The sequence below is a fragment of the Dictyostelium purpureum genome, assembly GCF_000190715.1.
Source record: "Dictyostelium purpureum unplaced genomic scaffold DICPUscaffold_20, whole genome shotgun sequence".
Classification (NCBI taxonomy): Eukaryota; Evosea; class Eumycetozoa; order Dictyosteliales; family Dictyosteliaceae; genus Dictyostelium; species Dictyostelium purpureum.
Window position 1 is genome coordinate 120,473 of NW_003519357.1, and position 15,675 is coordinate 136,147.

At 24.0% G+C, this 15,675-nt stretch overlaps 6 protein-coding genes across 6 annotated transcripts; 3 read left to right on the forward strand and 3 right to left on the reverse strand.

Annotated features, from left to right (window-relative positions):
- Nucleotides 1-953: 953 nt before the first annotated feature.
- On the forward strand, nucleotides 954-3,581 carry DICPUDRAFT_147968 (uncharacterized protein; the record flags this gene model as incomplete). Its single annotated transcript, XM_003284141.1, has 2 exons — nucleotides 954-1,007; nucleotides 1,110-3,581. The coding sequence occupies 2 exons, from the start codon at nucleotides 954-956 to the stop codon at nucleotides 3,579-3,581; spliced, it is 2,526 nt and encodes an 841-aa protein (XP_003284189.1).
- A 657-nt stretch (nucleotides 3,582-4,238) lies between these two features.
- Nucleotides 4,239-4,931, forward strand: DICPUDRAFT_19937 (uncharacterized protein; the record flags this gene model as incomplete). The annotated part of the gene is made up of 1 exon (XM_003284142.1): nucleotides 4,239-4,931. A coding segment is annotated over one exon (693 nt), but the record flags the coding sequence as incomplete, so codon positions are not given.
- Nucleotides 4,932-5,575: 644 nt separating this feature from the next.
- Nucleotides 5,576-6,476, forward strand: DICPUDRAFT_93629 (uncharacterized protein). The gene is made up of 2 exons (XM_003284143.1): nucleotides 5,576-5,958; nucleotides 6,101-6,476. The coding sequence occupies exons 1-2, from the start codon at nucleotides 5,590-5,592 to the stop codon at nucleotides 6,293-6,295; spliced, it is 564 nt and encodes a 187-aa protein (XP_003284191.1). The 5' UTR covers nucleotides 5,576-5,589; the 3' UTR covers nucleotides 6,296-6,476.
- Nucleotides 6,477-6,522: 46 nt separating this feature from the next.
- DICPUDRAFT_75179 (uncharacterized protein) lies at nucleotides 6,523-7,663 on the reverse strand (the record flags this gene model as incomplete). The annotated part of the gene is made up of 3 exons (XM_003284167.1): nucleotides 6,523-6,732; nucleotides 6,807-7,071; nucleotides 7,146-7,663. 3 exons carry the CDS (start codon nucleotides 7,661-7,663, stop codon nucleotides 6,523-6,525), a joined length of 993 nt encoding a protein of 330 aa, XP_003284215.1.
- A 135-nt stretch (nucleotides 7,664-7,798) lies between these two features.
- Nucleotides 7,799-9,456, reverse strand: DICPUDRAFT_147973 (uncharacterized protein; the record flags this gene model as incomplete). Its single annotated transcript, XM_003284168.1, has 3 exons — nucleotides 7,799-8,600; nucleotides 8,671-8,863; nucleotides 8,928-9,456. The coding sequence occupies 3 exons, from the start codon at nucleotides 9,454-9,456 to the stop codon at nucleotides 7,799-7,801; spliced, it is 1,524 nt and encodes a 507-aa protein (XP_003284216.1).
- Nucleotides 9,457-9,668: 212 nt separating this feature from the next.
- Nucleotides 9,669-15,374, reverse strand: DICPUDRAFT_147974 (uncharacterized protein; the record flags this gene model as incomplete). The annotated part of the gene is made up of 2 exons (XM_003284169.1): nucleotides 9,669-13,196; nucleotides 13,278-15,374. The coding sequence occupies 2 exons, from the start codon at nucleotides 15,372-15,374 to the stop codon at nucleotides 9,669-9,671; spliced, it is 5,625 nt and encodes a 1,874-aa protein (XP_003284217.1).
- Nucleotides 15,375-15,675: the final 301 nt, after the last annotated feature.

A 15,675-nucleotide genomic window follows, 5' to 3' on the forward strand; every position in this document is an offset into this window, starting at 1 on the left:
ATACAAATAAAAGTTATTTTAATATATTAAAATCTTTATTTAAATAAATATGTATTGTTTATAGATAATAAATAGATTATTAATTGTAAAAACTATAAATATAGAATTTAATTAGCTCTATATAAAATATAAAAATGAACTTAGAATTGATAATTAAATTGATTAAAAGAGTTGTTTTATTTTTTTAGTATTTTTAAATATTTAAAAAAAAAAAGTTTATTTATTGAGAAGTAATTACCATTTATTTCTGAACCCCTGGGTTTAATTAAATTTGCAGTATTTTACTTACCCAAATTAAATTTATGAATAATAACAAATAAATTAATTAAAATTTAAAATTAAATAATATGAAAACACATTATCTTTTTTTGGTGTTATAAAATATAAATTTTATTAGTATTATTATAATATTTCGTGCTACTGAGGTGTTTCCTTTACTTTCTATTTATCAAACACACGCACACACAAATACCCCCAAAAAATAACAACAAATAAACATAAACACAATTACACAACAGATTTTTTTTTTTTTTTTTTAATTTTAATTTTAATTAAAATTTAAAATTTAAACTTTTAATTTTTTTTTTTATATTTTGTTATTTTTTATATTTTTGTTTGTGTAGAAAAGTGTTAAATAATATAACATTTGCTATTGTTTTTTTAATTATATATTATTTATTATAATCTGTAGTTTTATTTTGTTTGTTTTTTTCTATGTGTAAAAAAAAAAAAAAAAAAAAAAAGATAAGTTTTTTTGAAAATAAAAAATAATTTTAAAATTTTTTTTTTTTTTTTTTTTTTTAAACAAACCGTTATCATTCAAGCATTAAAAAAAAAAAGATATTTTATTCATTTTTCATAAATAATCAAATAATTAATAATCAAAATTAAAAACAATAGCTGCAAATCATTATAATAATACTTTACCATATAAAAGTATTTGTGTAAATGAAATGAATACTTTAAATATTTCACACAATTGGAAAGTTAAATCATTTACGTCATTAGTATGTATAATCATATTTAATAATAACAATAATAAAAATAATATTCAAATAAAATGAAATATTTATATTTTATTTTTTTTCATTTTTTTTTTCATTTTTTAGACATTTTGTGATCATTGTGGATCATTATTATGGGGTATTTGCGCGCAAGGGTTTCAATGTTTAGATTGTAATTTTAGTTCTCATTCACATTGTACAGCATTTGTTACGGTCCATTGTAATAGAACAAACGAGGATTTAAATGACAACGATAGTAGTAATGGTGGTAGTCTTAAAAATAGTACGAACGAATTAACAAATCCATCAAAAATTAAAAATAAGGCCGAAATAAAATCATTAAAATTAAAATATTTCAATAGACCACATAATTTTCACAAGACATCAAAATCAATATTAAAGTTTTGCAACTATTGTAAAGAAAGTACATTCACAATTTCAGGTGAGCCAGTTCAATGTTCAGATTGTAGATATATTGCACATAGTCATTGTCAAGAAAAAGTTCATAAAAATTGTAGAATACCATATTCTTTAGATTCACCAATTTTTAAAATAAATAATAATAGCACCAGCAAAAACCAAATATTAGATAGTAGTAGTAATAATAATAATATATCTACAAGCCACCATTGGGTAGAAGGAAATTTAAAGGATGATAAAAAGAGGTGTATAGTTTGTAATTTAGTTTGTGAAAAAACTTTCTCTTTGGCCCATTATAAATGTTTATGGTGTAATAATTATATTCATAGCTCTTGTTTCGATAAGCACAATCCAATTTGTAATTTAGGTAAACACTCACAAATAATATTACCTCCTGGCTCAATAGAATTATATGAAGTAAACGAGAATATTGGTGATAAAGCAATTGTTCATAATGGTGAATTACCAGATAATGCAGCTTCAGCCTCCTCTTCAACCTCATCTTTAGGTGGCACTACAACAGATAACAGTACAACAACTATAATAGTGCCCTCTTCAGAATCACCAAAACCTTATGGTAATAGACCAATAGCAAAATGGAGATTAAACCCAGAGTATATACCAGAAAAAGCATTATTTGTATTTGTAAACTCAAAAAGTGGTGGTCAATTTGGATCTGTATTAATAAGAAAACTCTCCTCCCTTTTAAACCCACTCCAAATAATAGATTTGATAAAGGAAGGCCCCGAAACAACTTTTCAAATGTTAAGAGAGCACATAGAAAGATATCCAGAGCAAATTAACAGATTTAGAATTTTAGTATGCGGTGGAGATGGTACTGTAGGTTGGATATTTAAGGTTATGACAAAATATGATTTACCAATGATACCTATTGGAATTATCCCATTGGGCACAGGCAATGATTTAGCAAGATCTTTAGGGTGGGGAATAGGATACGATGGTGAAAAGCTCGATTCTATTTTAAAGAATATTAATAATGCCAGAATTATTCAAATGGATACCTGGAGCGTAGATTATCAAGATAATACTGTCGATCCACCAATTATAAAGTCTCTGGAAATGAACAACTATTTTAGTATTGGTTTAGATGCCACAGTTGCATTGGGTTTTCACTTGGCCAGAAACGCTAATCCTCAATTATTTACAGGTCGTACCGTTAATAAGCTTTGGTATACAAAGATTGGTCTTGAAGAATTTGTAACAAAATCATTTGTAAAACTTTCAAAGGTACTTTCTATTAAAGTTGGTCAAAAAGAAATTAAAATCGATAAATCAATAGAAGGAATTATAATTTTAAATTTAGGTAGTTATGCTGGTGGAGTTGATTTATGGGGTCCAAATAAAAAATTAAAAGATAATAATGAACCAATATCACCAAGATCTCCAATATCACCAAGATCCACACAACAAAATAATAGTAATAAAGAAATTCAAGATTTAAATGAAAATATAGATGGCAATGTAAATAATAATAATAATAGTGAAAATGAAGAAAAGAACATTAAATTTAAAAATCAATATATAGATGATCAAATATTGGAGATTATTGGTGTTACAAGTTTACCTCACTTAGGCTCATGTTTAAGTTCAATTTCATCACCAATTAGAATGTCCCAAGGTGATGAAATTACCATTACAGTAAATATTCCACAAGCTGAAAATACAAAGAATCAAATCGAAACTGCTTTTCAAATCGATGGTGAACCCGAACCAATAGAATCAAAAAATTGTACTTTTACAATAAAATTCTTTAAAAAAGTAAATATGCTTTCGAATCAAGAATTTAAACCTAGAGTTTCAAATATAAATTTAGATTTTTCAAAAACCATTCAAATTTCATATTTATCTCCAAGTGTTACCTCACCATTAGCTGCAACACCAGATAAACGACCAAATCAAAAAATATTACTTTCACCTCAACAAATTAATGAAAATGAAAATATAGATAACATTAATACACCTTTTACAATTTCTTTACCACATCACGATAATAATAGAAATAATGATCATAATAATACAACCATCGAAAACAATACAAATAATACAAATAATACAAATAATATCGAAAAAAGAGAAACTAGCACAGATGGAGAACAAAGACCAAATATTCATCAAGACGAAAATAATCAAAATTAATATATTTTTTTTTTATGATAAACTTATTAATTATAAATAAAATAAAAAAAAAACTAAATATAAATATCTTTTTTTTTTTAAATTTTTAATTTTTAAATTTTTTTTTTTACCTGACGAAACACGCAACCTTTATGTGTAAGAAGTGGTTTTGTAAATTAAAGGTTTATGTATTATGATTTGTGATGATGCATTTTTTGAAATTAAAAGTTTTGTATTATTTTTTTTTAATAAAAGTTTTTTTTTTTGTTTCATTTTATTTTAAAAAAAAATTGGTAATTAAAAAAAATTATGAATAATAATTTTATAATAAATAATAAAAATGAAAATATAAATATTTATAAAAATCAAAAAAATAAAAATAATAATAATAATAATAATAATAATAATAATAATAATAATAACAATAATAATAATAATAATAACAATAACAATAATAATAATAATAATAATAAAGATGGTATTTCTAATACAAAATTATTTTTTAATGTATTTTTTAAAGGCGGTATTACCTATACCATATCTAAAACATTGATTTGTCCATTAGAAACATCACAATGTTGGATACCAAATACATTAAATCATGTACCATTTTTAAGTTATATTGTATTAATTGTTACTGGCATATCACCACTTGTTCAAAATTTTTCGGCTAAAGTTCTATGGAGTGAAAATTTAATGGATATTGCCAGATATTCACCAGTCTATGGTTTAAAATTTGGTTTTTATGAAGTATTTAAAGAACACACAAAGGTCAATGTGGTTGAAAATGGTTTAAATAAGTTTGGTTTTTTTATACTATCTGGTGGGGAGGCAGGTATAACTACATCATTATTGGTTCACCCTATCCATTACTATAGTTGCTACACCTATCATAAATTTTTTATTTTACAAGAGTTTAAAGATCAAAAAAAAGTTTTTTATAAAAGTAATTTTAAATTTTATAGAAACCAAATAAATGATTTTTTCAAATTTTATCAAAATACCTCATTTTACTCTGCATTCAGTTATTCAATAATTCCCAATTTTTTATATAATTCAATTTTTTTTGGGGGTTATGATATTGGTAAATCTCTTGTTTTTGAAAATAAAGAAAATGAAAAAAAAGATAATAATAAAAATATTAAAAGGTTCAGCATTGCATTTATAGTTAACATTATTTCACATATTGTTTCATATCCATTTGAAACAGTTTGTAACACAATGCTTATTCAATCGGTAGTTTGTAAACTGGATAGTGTTTCAACCAAAGATAAAAAAGAATTTTTTTCGTCTTCCCTGGATTGCTTTAAAAAAATTATAAGATACGAAGGCTTTAAATCATTGTTCGACGGTGCTATCAAATCTCCCATTTTCCATTTTTCATTCACAAATATCCGACCCTCTTTAATTAGAATTCCAACAGGTGCCCTTATTTTATTACTTTTTGATATAATTCACGACCATATTTAATTTTATTATTATTATTTTTATTATTAAATTAATTAAAAATAAAAAGTTAGGGAAAATAAATGAAAGACTAATTCAAAAAGATTAAACAAATTTTTTTTAAAATTTTTTTTTAAATAATATAAATTAACTAATAAATATGGCTGATGAAGACAATAATATATTCTCTCTTTAAATATTTTGTGAAGCTCAATCAAGTAAATTCTTTGCATCATAAAGATCTAAAAAAAAATAAAATATTTAAACATTTGAAGAACTGAGTCAATGTGCAGAAAAAGTTAACTTTTTAGAGGAAGAAAATCATTTACCACAAGCACATGTCCATATTTAATTAAAATATTATTTTCCTATAAAAACGGAAAATTCGTAATTTTTTAACCTAACTCATTTTTTTGAAAATTGTTTTTTTTTAATTTTTTTTATTTAATTTTTAATTTTTTTTATTAAATTGTTTTTTTTTATTTTTTTTTATTTTTTTAAAATTTTTTTTTTTTATTATTCCATATATTAATTTTTTTTTATAACACCCACATTAAATATATTTTTTGTTTTATATAAAAAAATGGCCTTTGAAGAAAAAACCCCATTAATCTCACAACAACAACAACAACAACCAGAACAACAACAACCACAAGTTCAACAACAACAAGTACAACAACCACAATCATTACAACACCCACAACTTGTTATTCCACAAGCTATTCAACAACCATACCAACAACAACAATTTTATTACCCACAATATGTACAACCAACTATTATCTATCAAAATGGTGAACAATATGTAGCTCAAGCTCCACCACCAGGTTATGTTTACCAAACAGTACCAGCTTACCAACCACCACCAATCGTTGTAGAAAAGAAACGTTGTGAATCACACAACCAAACTAATAAAGATACTACTGGTGCCGTTATTATTTTTATTTTAGGTGTATGTATTTTACATAATCATAATAAAATCACATTCACAGGGAAAAATATTTAGCAGCAACTCCGATATCCCAGAAGATTATAAAATATTTAAAAGGAAATTTAATTCTAACCATCACTCTTTTTTTTTTTAATATTTTTAGTTCTTTATTTCATGCATCTGGTTAGCTGGTTGTATGTACTTTAGATCACCAAATAAACTCGCTAGAGGTTTAGGTATTTTATCAGTCGTTTTCTTCTGTGTCGGTGTTATTGTCGCCATTATTGTACTTTCAGTAGCATTAGCTTCATCACAACCATATCAAAATTTCTCAAGCTCAAGTAGTTTTTTTTATTAAATAACTAATACAGTATAATCAAAAAATATAAATAACAAAGTGTAATATAGGAAATTTTTTAAAAAAATATTTTTAAGAAAGATAATAATAATAAAAGAAAAAAAAAAAAGAAAAAAAGAAAATCATTTTTTAAAAAATAACAGTTACACCAAAAAAGATTATAAACTTATTTTAATAATTTAAAAATATAAAATAAATAACTTTCTTTGTTATATTTTTATTTTATTTTAATCATATTTAAATTTAAAGGATCCATCATAATCATCTAATGACTTGTTTGATAATAAACCAAAATATAATAATACTGTAACAACACCTTGAATATACCTAAATAATAAATTACTATTTGAAATAACACCAACCATGGACAATGGCAAATAGGTTAACCCAATTACTAAACCAATAGAAATAAATTTGTTTTTTAATTTATAAATTATCTAAATAAGAAATAAAGTTAGTTATTTAAAATATAATAATATATAACAGTTTTTTTTTTATATAAGAATCTTACAGAGTCTGAATCTTCATCAACATTATCATCGCTGTCTCTATTTATTAATGGATATGATATTAAAAATAATGTGATTAAATATGATAATGATTTAAAAATATTAACTGAACAAATTAATGTTTGTGTGTTGAATTGGAAAAAGTATGAATATAAATTTAAACAAATTATTAAAGTGATTAATGAAATATCTGATATTATTGATTCTTCAACTACTGTCATATATGGTATTAATAAAATCATCAAAGTACCTAAACTTGATAATAAACTAAAATATTATAAAATAAATAATTAATAACTTTGGTGTTTTTTTTTTTTTGTTGTTATAGAATTAATATTTACCATGCATTTAAAGTTGAAATTTCGTTATATGAAAATATTTCATATATTAAATAAATTGAGGTGATATATGATATGAATGATATTATTAATAGTGATGACTTAAATATGTAGTCTGTTGATGATCCATAAGCGATATTGTTTTTAATGGATCTAGTTTTAAAGACAACTAATAATACTCCTTGATATGCCTCGGTAGAGAAAACTAATAATGGGAATATATATTTAAAACAAAAATAATAGATATCTATAGCTGTGGTTGGTATATAGGGGTATATAAAAAAAGATAATCCTAAAATTGGAATATCAAGTAAAAACTTTAATAAATTCCAATTTTCAAGACCACTCTTTATAAAAAATGATTGGATTATTAACGATATTAATTGACATATTAATAAAACTAAAGAAAAACTTAAAGTTGATTCGACATTAAGAAAAAAAGAAGATGCTATTAAACAAAACAATGGTGTTATAAAAAAGAAAATTTTAATACTAGATATTATTAATGGTATAAAAAACATTATTTATGGTTATATATACATAAATATAAAAATAAATGAAACAAATGAAATTTTTTTTTTTTGAAATAAAATTTTTTTTAAATTAATTTTTTTTTTTAGCGGTATTTATTTATTAATTTATTTATTTATATTTTTTTATTGATGTTGATAATAATTTGCATCAATATTAAAGCTGAGTTCATTTTCCATTGAAATTAAATATTCTTGATTAAAACCATAGTAATTTATTTTACTGAGTGTTTTATTTAATAATTTTAAAATTCCTAAAGCTTCTTTGAAATAACCAATTTGAATTAATATATTTGAATAGTCCACTAACTGACGGCAGTATTCGTATTGTAAATTTTGAGTATCCAAAAAGTGGTGTTTTAATAGTGCCTGGTATCTTTGATGGTAATGTTTCATTTGATTTGTTTCTATTTCTTTATTAAAATCTTGGAAAAATAAATCGGTTTTGTTCACAATTTCATAAAATAATGGATCTGTATAGTAGAATTGTTTGCAATATTGATTTAGTAATAACTTGAATTCGTCTATATTTAATTCAGAGTTTTGATTTATAAATTGATCTAAGCATTTTTGTAATTTTGTTGTAATTAAATTCTTTTTTAATATTTCATCAGCGTTGTGATCACTTGAACAATTTAAACATTTTACAATTCTATTTTTATTTTCATCATACCAAATATTAACTCTTCCTTTATTACACTTATTGCATAGAATATATAAGTCCATTGATTTTTCTAATTCATCTTTCAAACACAATTCACATTTGCAGTCGAAAAAAAAACATTGTTTTAACATTTCTCTTCTTTCGTTGCTGTAGCATATCGATGGACTATAATTTATAAATAATTCTTCATTTTCGTTTATATCTCTATTGCATATGATTTTTAATTCTTTTTTGTTATTTAAAATAGATAAATTTGGTTTACAACTAAAAAATAAAAATAATAAAATTAATATTTTTTAAAAAAAAAAGGAGCAATAGGTAATAAATTACTCACGAGTGATTAAAAAAGACCATTAATGGATATAAACCAATGGTTGAAGCTTCACATTTTGGTATGGTTATACAGTTTGGTTCTAATTTTAATAAATATTCTAAAACTATTGGTGCTTTTGATGGATCTTCATTTAATTGTTGGCAAATACCCATTGAAAATGATTTATAATTGTCATTGACTCTTTCCTCTTTATCTATTGAAATAAGTTATATTGTTAATAACTATTATAGTTTTTTTTTTAAAAAGGTAATATTTACGGTTTAATAAATAATCAATAATTTCAAATTGCCCAGTTTTATCTATATGGTTGCTATTTTGGATTTCTAACATTCTTTTGATAAAAATTCTTAAAAGCATAACTGTTGATTTTGTGTTAATTGGTTTGTTTATTTGTAAAGATTCTTGTGCAGCAGCTAAAAGTATTTTACATTCGTGCTTGTGAATAGGCCATGCTTTCTTCTGACAGTCAATTGAACAATAGTAGATTAACTTGCAACCTGTGCATCTCTTTAATGAAATTGTTGTATTTAAATTTTCATTATTTTTATTCTTTAAACAATAGTCGCACACAATATTATGTTGTGGAACAGAGTGGACATATGGTTCGATATTTGATAATATTTCTTCACCTTTTTTAAATTTTCTTGTTGAAAATACCCCTAGATCTTTATCGCTATTGTTGCTTGTTCTTAATTCGATACCTTTTGAATTATAATAATTTTCTTTATAAAGTTTAATTAATTCATTAGTTCTATTGTTTTGATTTAAAATTGAACTTGGTATCATTATCTATATACTTTGTTATTATTATTATTATTATTTTACATAAATTATCATCCAAATTATAAAAACTAAAAAATAAAAAAATGAAATTTAAAAAAAAAAAAAAAAATTAAAAAAAAAAAAAAAAATAATCGAGATAATTGGGATAAAAGTATTGATGAATACACTTTAAATATATTTAAAAATATTATTTTAAAATTTTTAAAATAGTCTTTTTAATTATTTATTTTTTTTCTAAAGAAACCAGAGTTGCTGGGGTTTGATGATGATGATGTTGATGATGACTTTTCTTTTAATTGAACCAAAAGTGGTGGTTTACCGTTCTTCTTTTTCTTTTCACCCTTAATTGTATTTTCACTATTGAGATTATCAACCGTGGCACCATTAACTATACTATTATAACTATTATTACTGGTAATCGTATTGAAATTGTTTTTAATAGTATTATAATTATTGACATTATTGTTATTGATTCCATTATTATTATTATTGTTACCATTGTTATTATTAATGTTATTATTATTGTTATTAATGGTGTTATTATTTTCTTTTATATATTTTATAACTTGGAAATGAGTTTTATTCATATTAAATGTTTTACCTAGTCTATTAAAATTTGTTATAATTAAACGAAGTGATGGGAAAAATTTAATTATTTCTCTAATTTCTGGTTTTTTTAAGTCACATTCTGCTATATTTAATTCTTTAATATTATTATTAAAAATGATTGTACTTGATTCGATGAGGTTTGAAAGTAAGTCTTTATGATTGGCTTCGATTTCCCAAACACTACCAAATAATGATATATTTTCAAGAAGTGGGGAGATTTTAATTATAGTTTGAAGTGATTTTACTGATACAGTGCTTTTTTCTAAATTTAATCTTTTAATTTTTCTAAGATAAATTGGGGTTGAAGAGTTGTTTAGTGTTTGAACAAGTGATGATAAAGGAAAGTAACATGGGATCTTTAAATCTTCAAGGTTTTTAAAATCGCAAAGTATATTTGATATATCTTGTGTTATTATGCTATTATTGTTTACTCTTTGAAAATTTGGTAAATAAAGAACTTTTAAACTCTTTAGTTTTAATAAATTTGTAAGATAGAACTTTTCAGAGCCTACAAAGGAAATACCGTCCAAATAAAGCTTTTCTAATTGACGATCGTTCAAAACTCCTAGTGCAAAATTTGAAAAGTAGTTGTTATTTGAAGCTTTAAGTACCTTTAGACCGGAAGAGTTTTTTACAATATCATTAACAACTGATAAGGGGAGTTTACATGAGGATATATCTAGTTCTGTTAAATTTTCATTAAATATTTTTTTATCAACACCATTTATATGATCTGCATTGTGGGGATTTGAAAAGCCAGCAATGGAAATCGATTTTAATGATGGTTTTTTAATTTTTGAACATACTGAAATGAGGTCGATTAAATCTAATGAATAGTTTATATTCAATTCTTCTAATTGATTTAATATGATTTCGTCTTTTGGTGGTCTAAATAAACCTTTAAAATTTACTAATGATAATGATTTTAATCTTAAATAGTCTGATGTTATATTTAGTTGCTTATCAATTGAATGGTAGTCCGAAGGTGCTTGCTGTTGCATTAAAGCAGTTGTTAAAGTTGATTGGGACTGTGAATGGGTTTGTAGTTGAGGAGTATATATTTTAAAATCAATATATAATGTTTTTAAAAGTTTGCACTTTGATAATATTTCATTTACTGGATCGTTTAAGTTGCTGCCAATATTATTGTTATTTTTGTTACTATTGGTGAATGAAAAGATACAATTGCTTATCTTTAAATTATTAATAAGATTAAATTGAAGTAATAGGGATTCATTAATTATTATATTATTTAATTCGATAGTTGATATATTATTGGCTTTTGAAAATACTATTGAGCTGATATCGATTATTAGTTGATGGTGGGTAATTGGATTGACACTAATTCTCTTTTCATAGAAATAGTGTAAAAGACATTGTGGAATTGAAAATTCTTTAACCAATTTAATATTTATAAAGAAATAACCAAGGTTTAAATCAAATTTAAACTTCTTTTTGAGCTCATCCAAGGCCACACACAATACCATGAGTTCATTAATACTCTTTTTTTCGAATAGTAATATTTCGTTATTATTTGAATTATTATACTGCTGGTTACTATTATTGGTGATCTTAAATTGGTTAAAATTTAAAAATAACTTATCCATAATTAAACTATCTGGTACATTGTTCCAACTTTCTTTTAGTTTTAATATAATTTTTTCAAAATCTAATATTGGCAAGTTGTTAAAAATATGATAGGTTGCTAATTTTAAATAAAAGATACCTAGTAACGCTTTAACTTGAGGATCATTTGAGTTAATGTGGGCCAATGCTGACTTTATATTGTCGATTGATTGTTTGTTATTGATACTGAGTGTAATGTCTTGGAGTAAATAACAACGACCTAAATTAAGCATTACTGAAGTTGATAATGGCATTGAACATAAAGCCGAGAGGAATTTATTTTTGGCATTTTCAATTAATCTCTGAGTTGCTAATGGATTACTATTACCACTTGATATACTTTGAATCGCCTCGTCCAATAAAAATGAACCGGCAGCAACATCGACAATACTGAGGTATTGAATCTTTGAACCTATCTCTTCAATGTCGTGAAGGGTGATAACATAGTTACTATTTGATAAAAATTGGTTCATAGCTTCACTATTGATTTTAACATTAAGCATTTGAATTAATCTGTAGGCTACTAAACGATTATCTATTTTATTTCTGAAATCTACAGTTTCAACCAAGTCTTCATCAGATATACATTTATCGAAGCACTGCAGTGCCAAATACTTGAAAGTGTCCTTGCTTTTTAAGCACCAAAAATCTTTGTTTTCTAAAGAGTCGTATGGATACAATATCATTTCAAAGATGGTTGATAGAATTTTCTTGTAGTTGTATTCAGTTGGATTATCACAAGATCTGATAGTTGAACCAATATATTTCTTCCAAACTCTTGCAGATACCTCGCTTTGAAGTAGATTCTTTAAAGATTTTGTTTTTAGATTTTTGGACACTAAACCTAGATATCTAATGTTGATCCCTGAACTGTGCAATTCGTCAATATATGTTTTGATATAACTTGCTTTTTGAGATAGACTTTTTGATGAAAAATTAAAATCGTTATCATGAGTTCTTCTATCTGTATCCAATTTGAAAATCCATTCTGGGAAGTTTTCAGTAGTTTTTTGGGTTTGATCAGCTGAAAATATAGAGTCGTAAATTGATTTTGATGGTTTTAAACTCTTGATGGTGCCAACACTATTGTTATCGATATGTTTTGCAAATTCTGGTATAACGGTATTGTGAAGTTTTTTGGTAATTATTGATACATTTTCATTATGTTCATCTTGTTTTTCTGCGTTTTGAAATGTAAAAAAAGCATCGCTACTTAAAGGTTTACTTGATTTTTTTACCAGTTCTGGTCTTAATAATTTACATAATAAATTACCACCCCTAAAGCCTTTTCTAGGTGTTGAGTATTCTGGGTCTTCTGGTGGAAATAGTCTCGAAAAGTCAATCCCATAATATTGGTTTTTATTAATCTCGTGGATTTCAATATCAACTGGACCAAATATATCCTTTGTTCCGCCACTACCCAAATCATTAACGCAATGCTCTGATAAATTTAATTGTTCACATATTGATTTCATTTCATCATGGATTACTTTTGATGTATGCACATTCTATATTAATTAATAAAAAAAGTTTTAGTAAAATGATCTTTTAGTTTTAAAAATGAATAGTAGTTAAAAATGAATACTTACAATACCACTATTGTTTGAACCATAAACGATTGTTTCATCCTTTGTAATTGGTAAATTTGAAATTGCTGTAACTTTATAACCCAAATATGAGATAATTGCCATTAATGGTGTACGAATTGAATTTGAAGATGCCATTCTAAAATGATTTAAGCTTTTTAGTTCATGTCCTGCACTCTTTTGAGCCTTTTCATCGCATTTATAAGTACCTCCATAGATCCAAGTTGTGTTGTCATTACTTTTTAAATCTGTAACAAATTTAAAAATAATATCGTGACATTTGTATTTAATACCACCAGCTTGACCCCCAATTACCCATGGTTTAATTTCTTTTTTTTTCGATTTAACTTCCGAGATTAATACTTTGCCAATTTCATTTGCAAGCGTCACAAATTCTTGTGCTAAAGTGAAAAGTCTTTTAGATTTGTTAGGATCATCATCTGATAATGATAGAATTTCTTGAAAGCTTGAGTTCCAATGATACTCTTCATCTTTGTGGTTTGGAAATTTAAATTTATCATTTAAAAATGATATATTGTATTTACTTTCTTCTTCATCTTGATCTAAAAAGAAATCGCTGTTTGAACTTGTATCCATAGAAAAACTGGTTAAAATATTACTTGTACTACTACCACTTGTTTCACCATTAAAGCTTGTACTAGTTGCACCACTTGTAAAATTAGTTTGTAAAATTGTTGATCTTCTTTCATGAAAATATGAGTATCCTTCAGGTAATGATTGTTTTGGCTTTCTATTAATACTATTGTTTTTACTACTATTTGCACTATTATTTGTACTATTATTGTTTTTGTTATTATTATTATTATTTATAGTATTAATATTATTTATATTGTTGTTTAAATTATAACTATTTTCTTCATCTTCTTCATCCTCTTCATCCTCTTCATCATCATCAAAGAGATCTTCTTTACGTATTACTATTGTATTATTATCATTATTATTATTATCTTCTTCAAATTCACACATTTCTGTTTCTTCATCATCTTCATTGAAAATTTGTCCTAAACTTTTATTTAAATATTGTTTATTTTCATTGATTTGGTGTTCTTCTTCATCTGTTGCTTCATCTTGATTTATACTTGTTGGTTCATTTTCTTCATCCTCATCGCCAACATCTTCTTCACTCTTTATTACAGGTTCGTAGCTTTCTCTAATTAAATTTTTTGATAAAAGATCCTGCAATGATTTAACCTCATCCTTTTTATTAAGAAAAGGATAGGATTTTATTGGTTGAATATTATTATTGTTACTAGTATTATTATTATCAATGGTATTATTATCATCATTGGTATAATTTTTACAATCAATATCATTATTGTTATTTACAAAATTACTATTATTACAATCATTATCATTATTACTATTATTACAATCATTTTCATTATCACTATTATTACTGATATTATCACTATTATTGTTTATTTCAATTGGTGGTGCCACACTAAGTGATGTTTCTGGTATGATTGAAGGTGATATTGAATAAGAATAAGAAGATGTTGAATTTATTGATTCTGGTTCAATTGATAATCTATAACCATAACCACCAGGAGTTGCTGTTGGAATTCTAAATTCGCCACTCTCTTTTAATTCATTTTCATCCTCATCAGGTGTTTTTTGTTCGCTATTATTATTATTACCATTGCTATTACTGATATTGTTATTATCACTTTTCTCCTCAAATCTATTTTTAATTTCGTTTGTATTGTTTTTAATTTCTTTTGAAGATATTGATAATGAATTTATTCTTTTTGCCATTTCATCTATTTCATTTCTTATGTCATTTGAATTTTTTTTTATTATATTATTATCTATTGAGCCATTATCTTTTTCATTATTATCTACTTTATTATTATTATTATTATTATTATTATTATTATTATTATTAATATTATTACAATTGATACTATTAGTATTACTATTAGTATTACTATTATTACAAGTTTTATTATTTACAGAATTATTATTTACAGAGTTATTTATATTTTTGTGTGTGGAGATACTAAAAGGTTTTTTGGTGGGATTGGGTGTATTAGATAAAGAATTATATTTCTTTATTATTTTCGATACACTACTCTCCATTTTTATTTGTTATTGAATATTATTGTTTTGCAAAGGGATTTTTAAGAAATATAAATATAAATTTAAAAAAAAAAACATTAATTAATTAAAAATAAAAAAAAAAAATTATTTTTATTTTTTAAAAATTTTTTTTTTTCGAAAATTAAACAATTCCTTTTTGATTGTTTTATTTGAAAAAAAGTAACTTTGATCATTTCAAATCTTTGAAAAAAAAAATAAAAAAATGGGAATATTTAATACTTAAAAAAAATTAAGTTTAAACACAATTTGTGGTCCACAATTAATCAATTGATTATTTTTT

Bases quoted from the DNA above. Each gene is read 5' to 3' on its own strand.
- DICPUDRAFT_93629 (XM_003284143.1), top strand. From the start codon at position 5,590: ATGGCCTTTGAAGAAAAAACCCCATTAATCTCACAACAACAACAACAA. The intron at 5,959-6,100 runs GTATGTATTTTA...TAATATTTTTAG, and splicing joins TTATTATTTTTATTTTAGGT to TTCTTTATTTCATGCATCTG.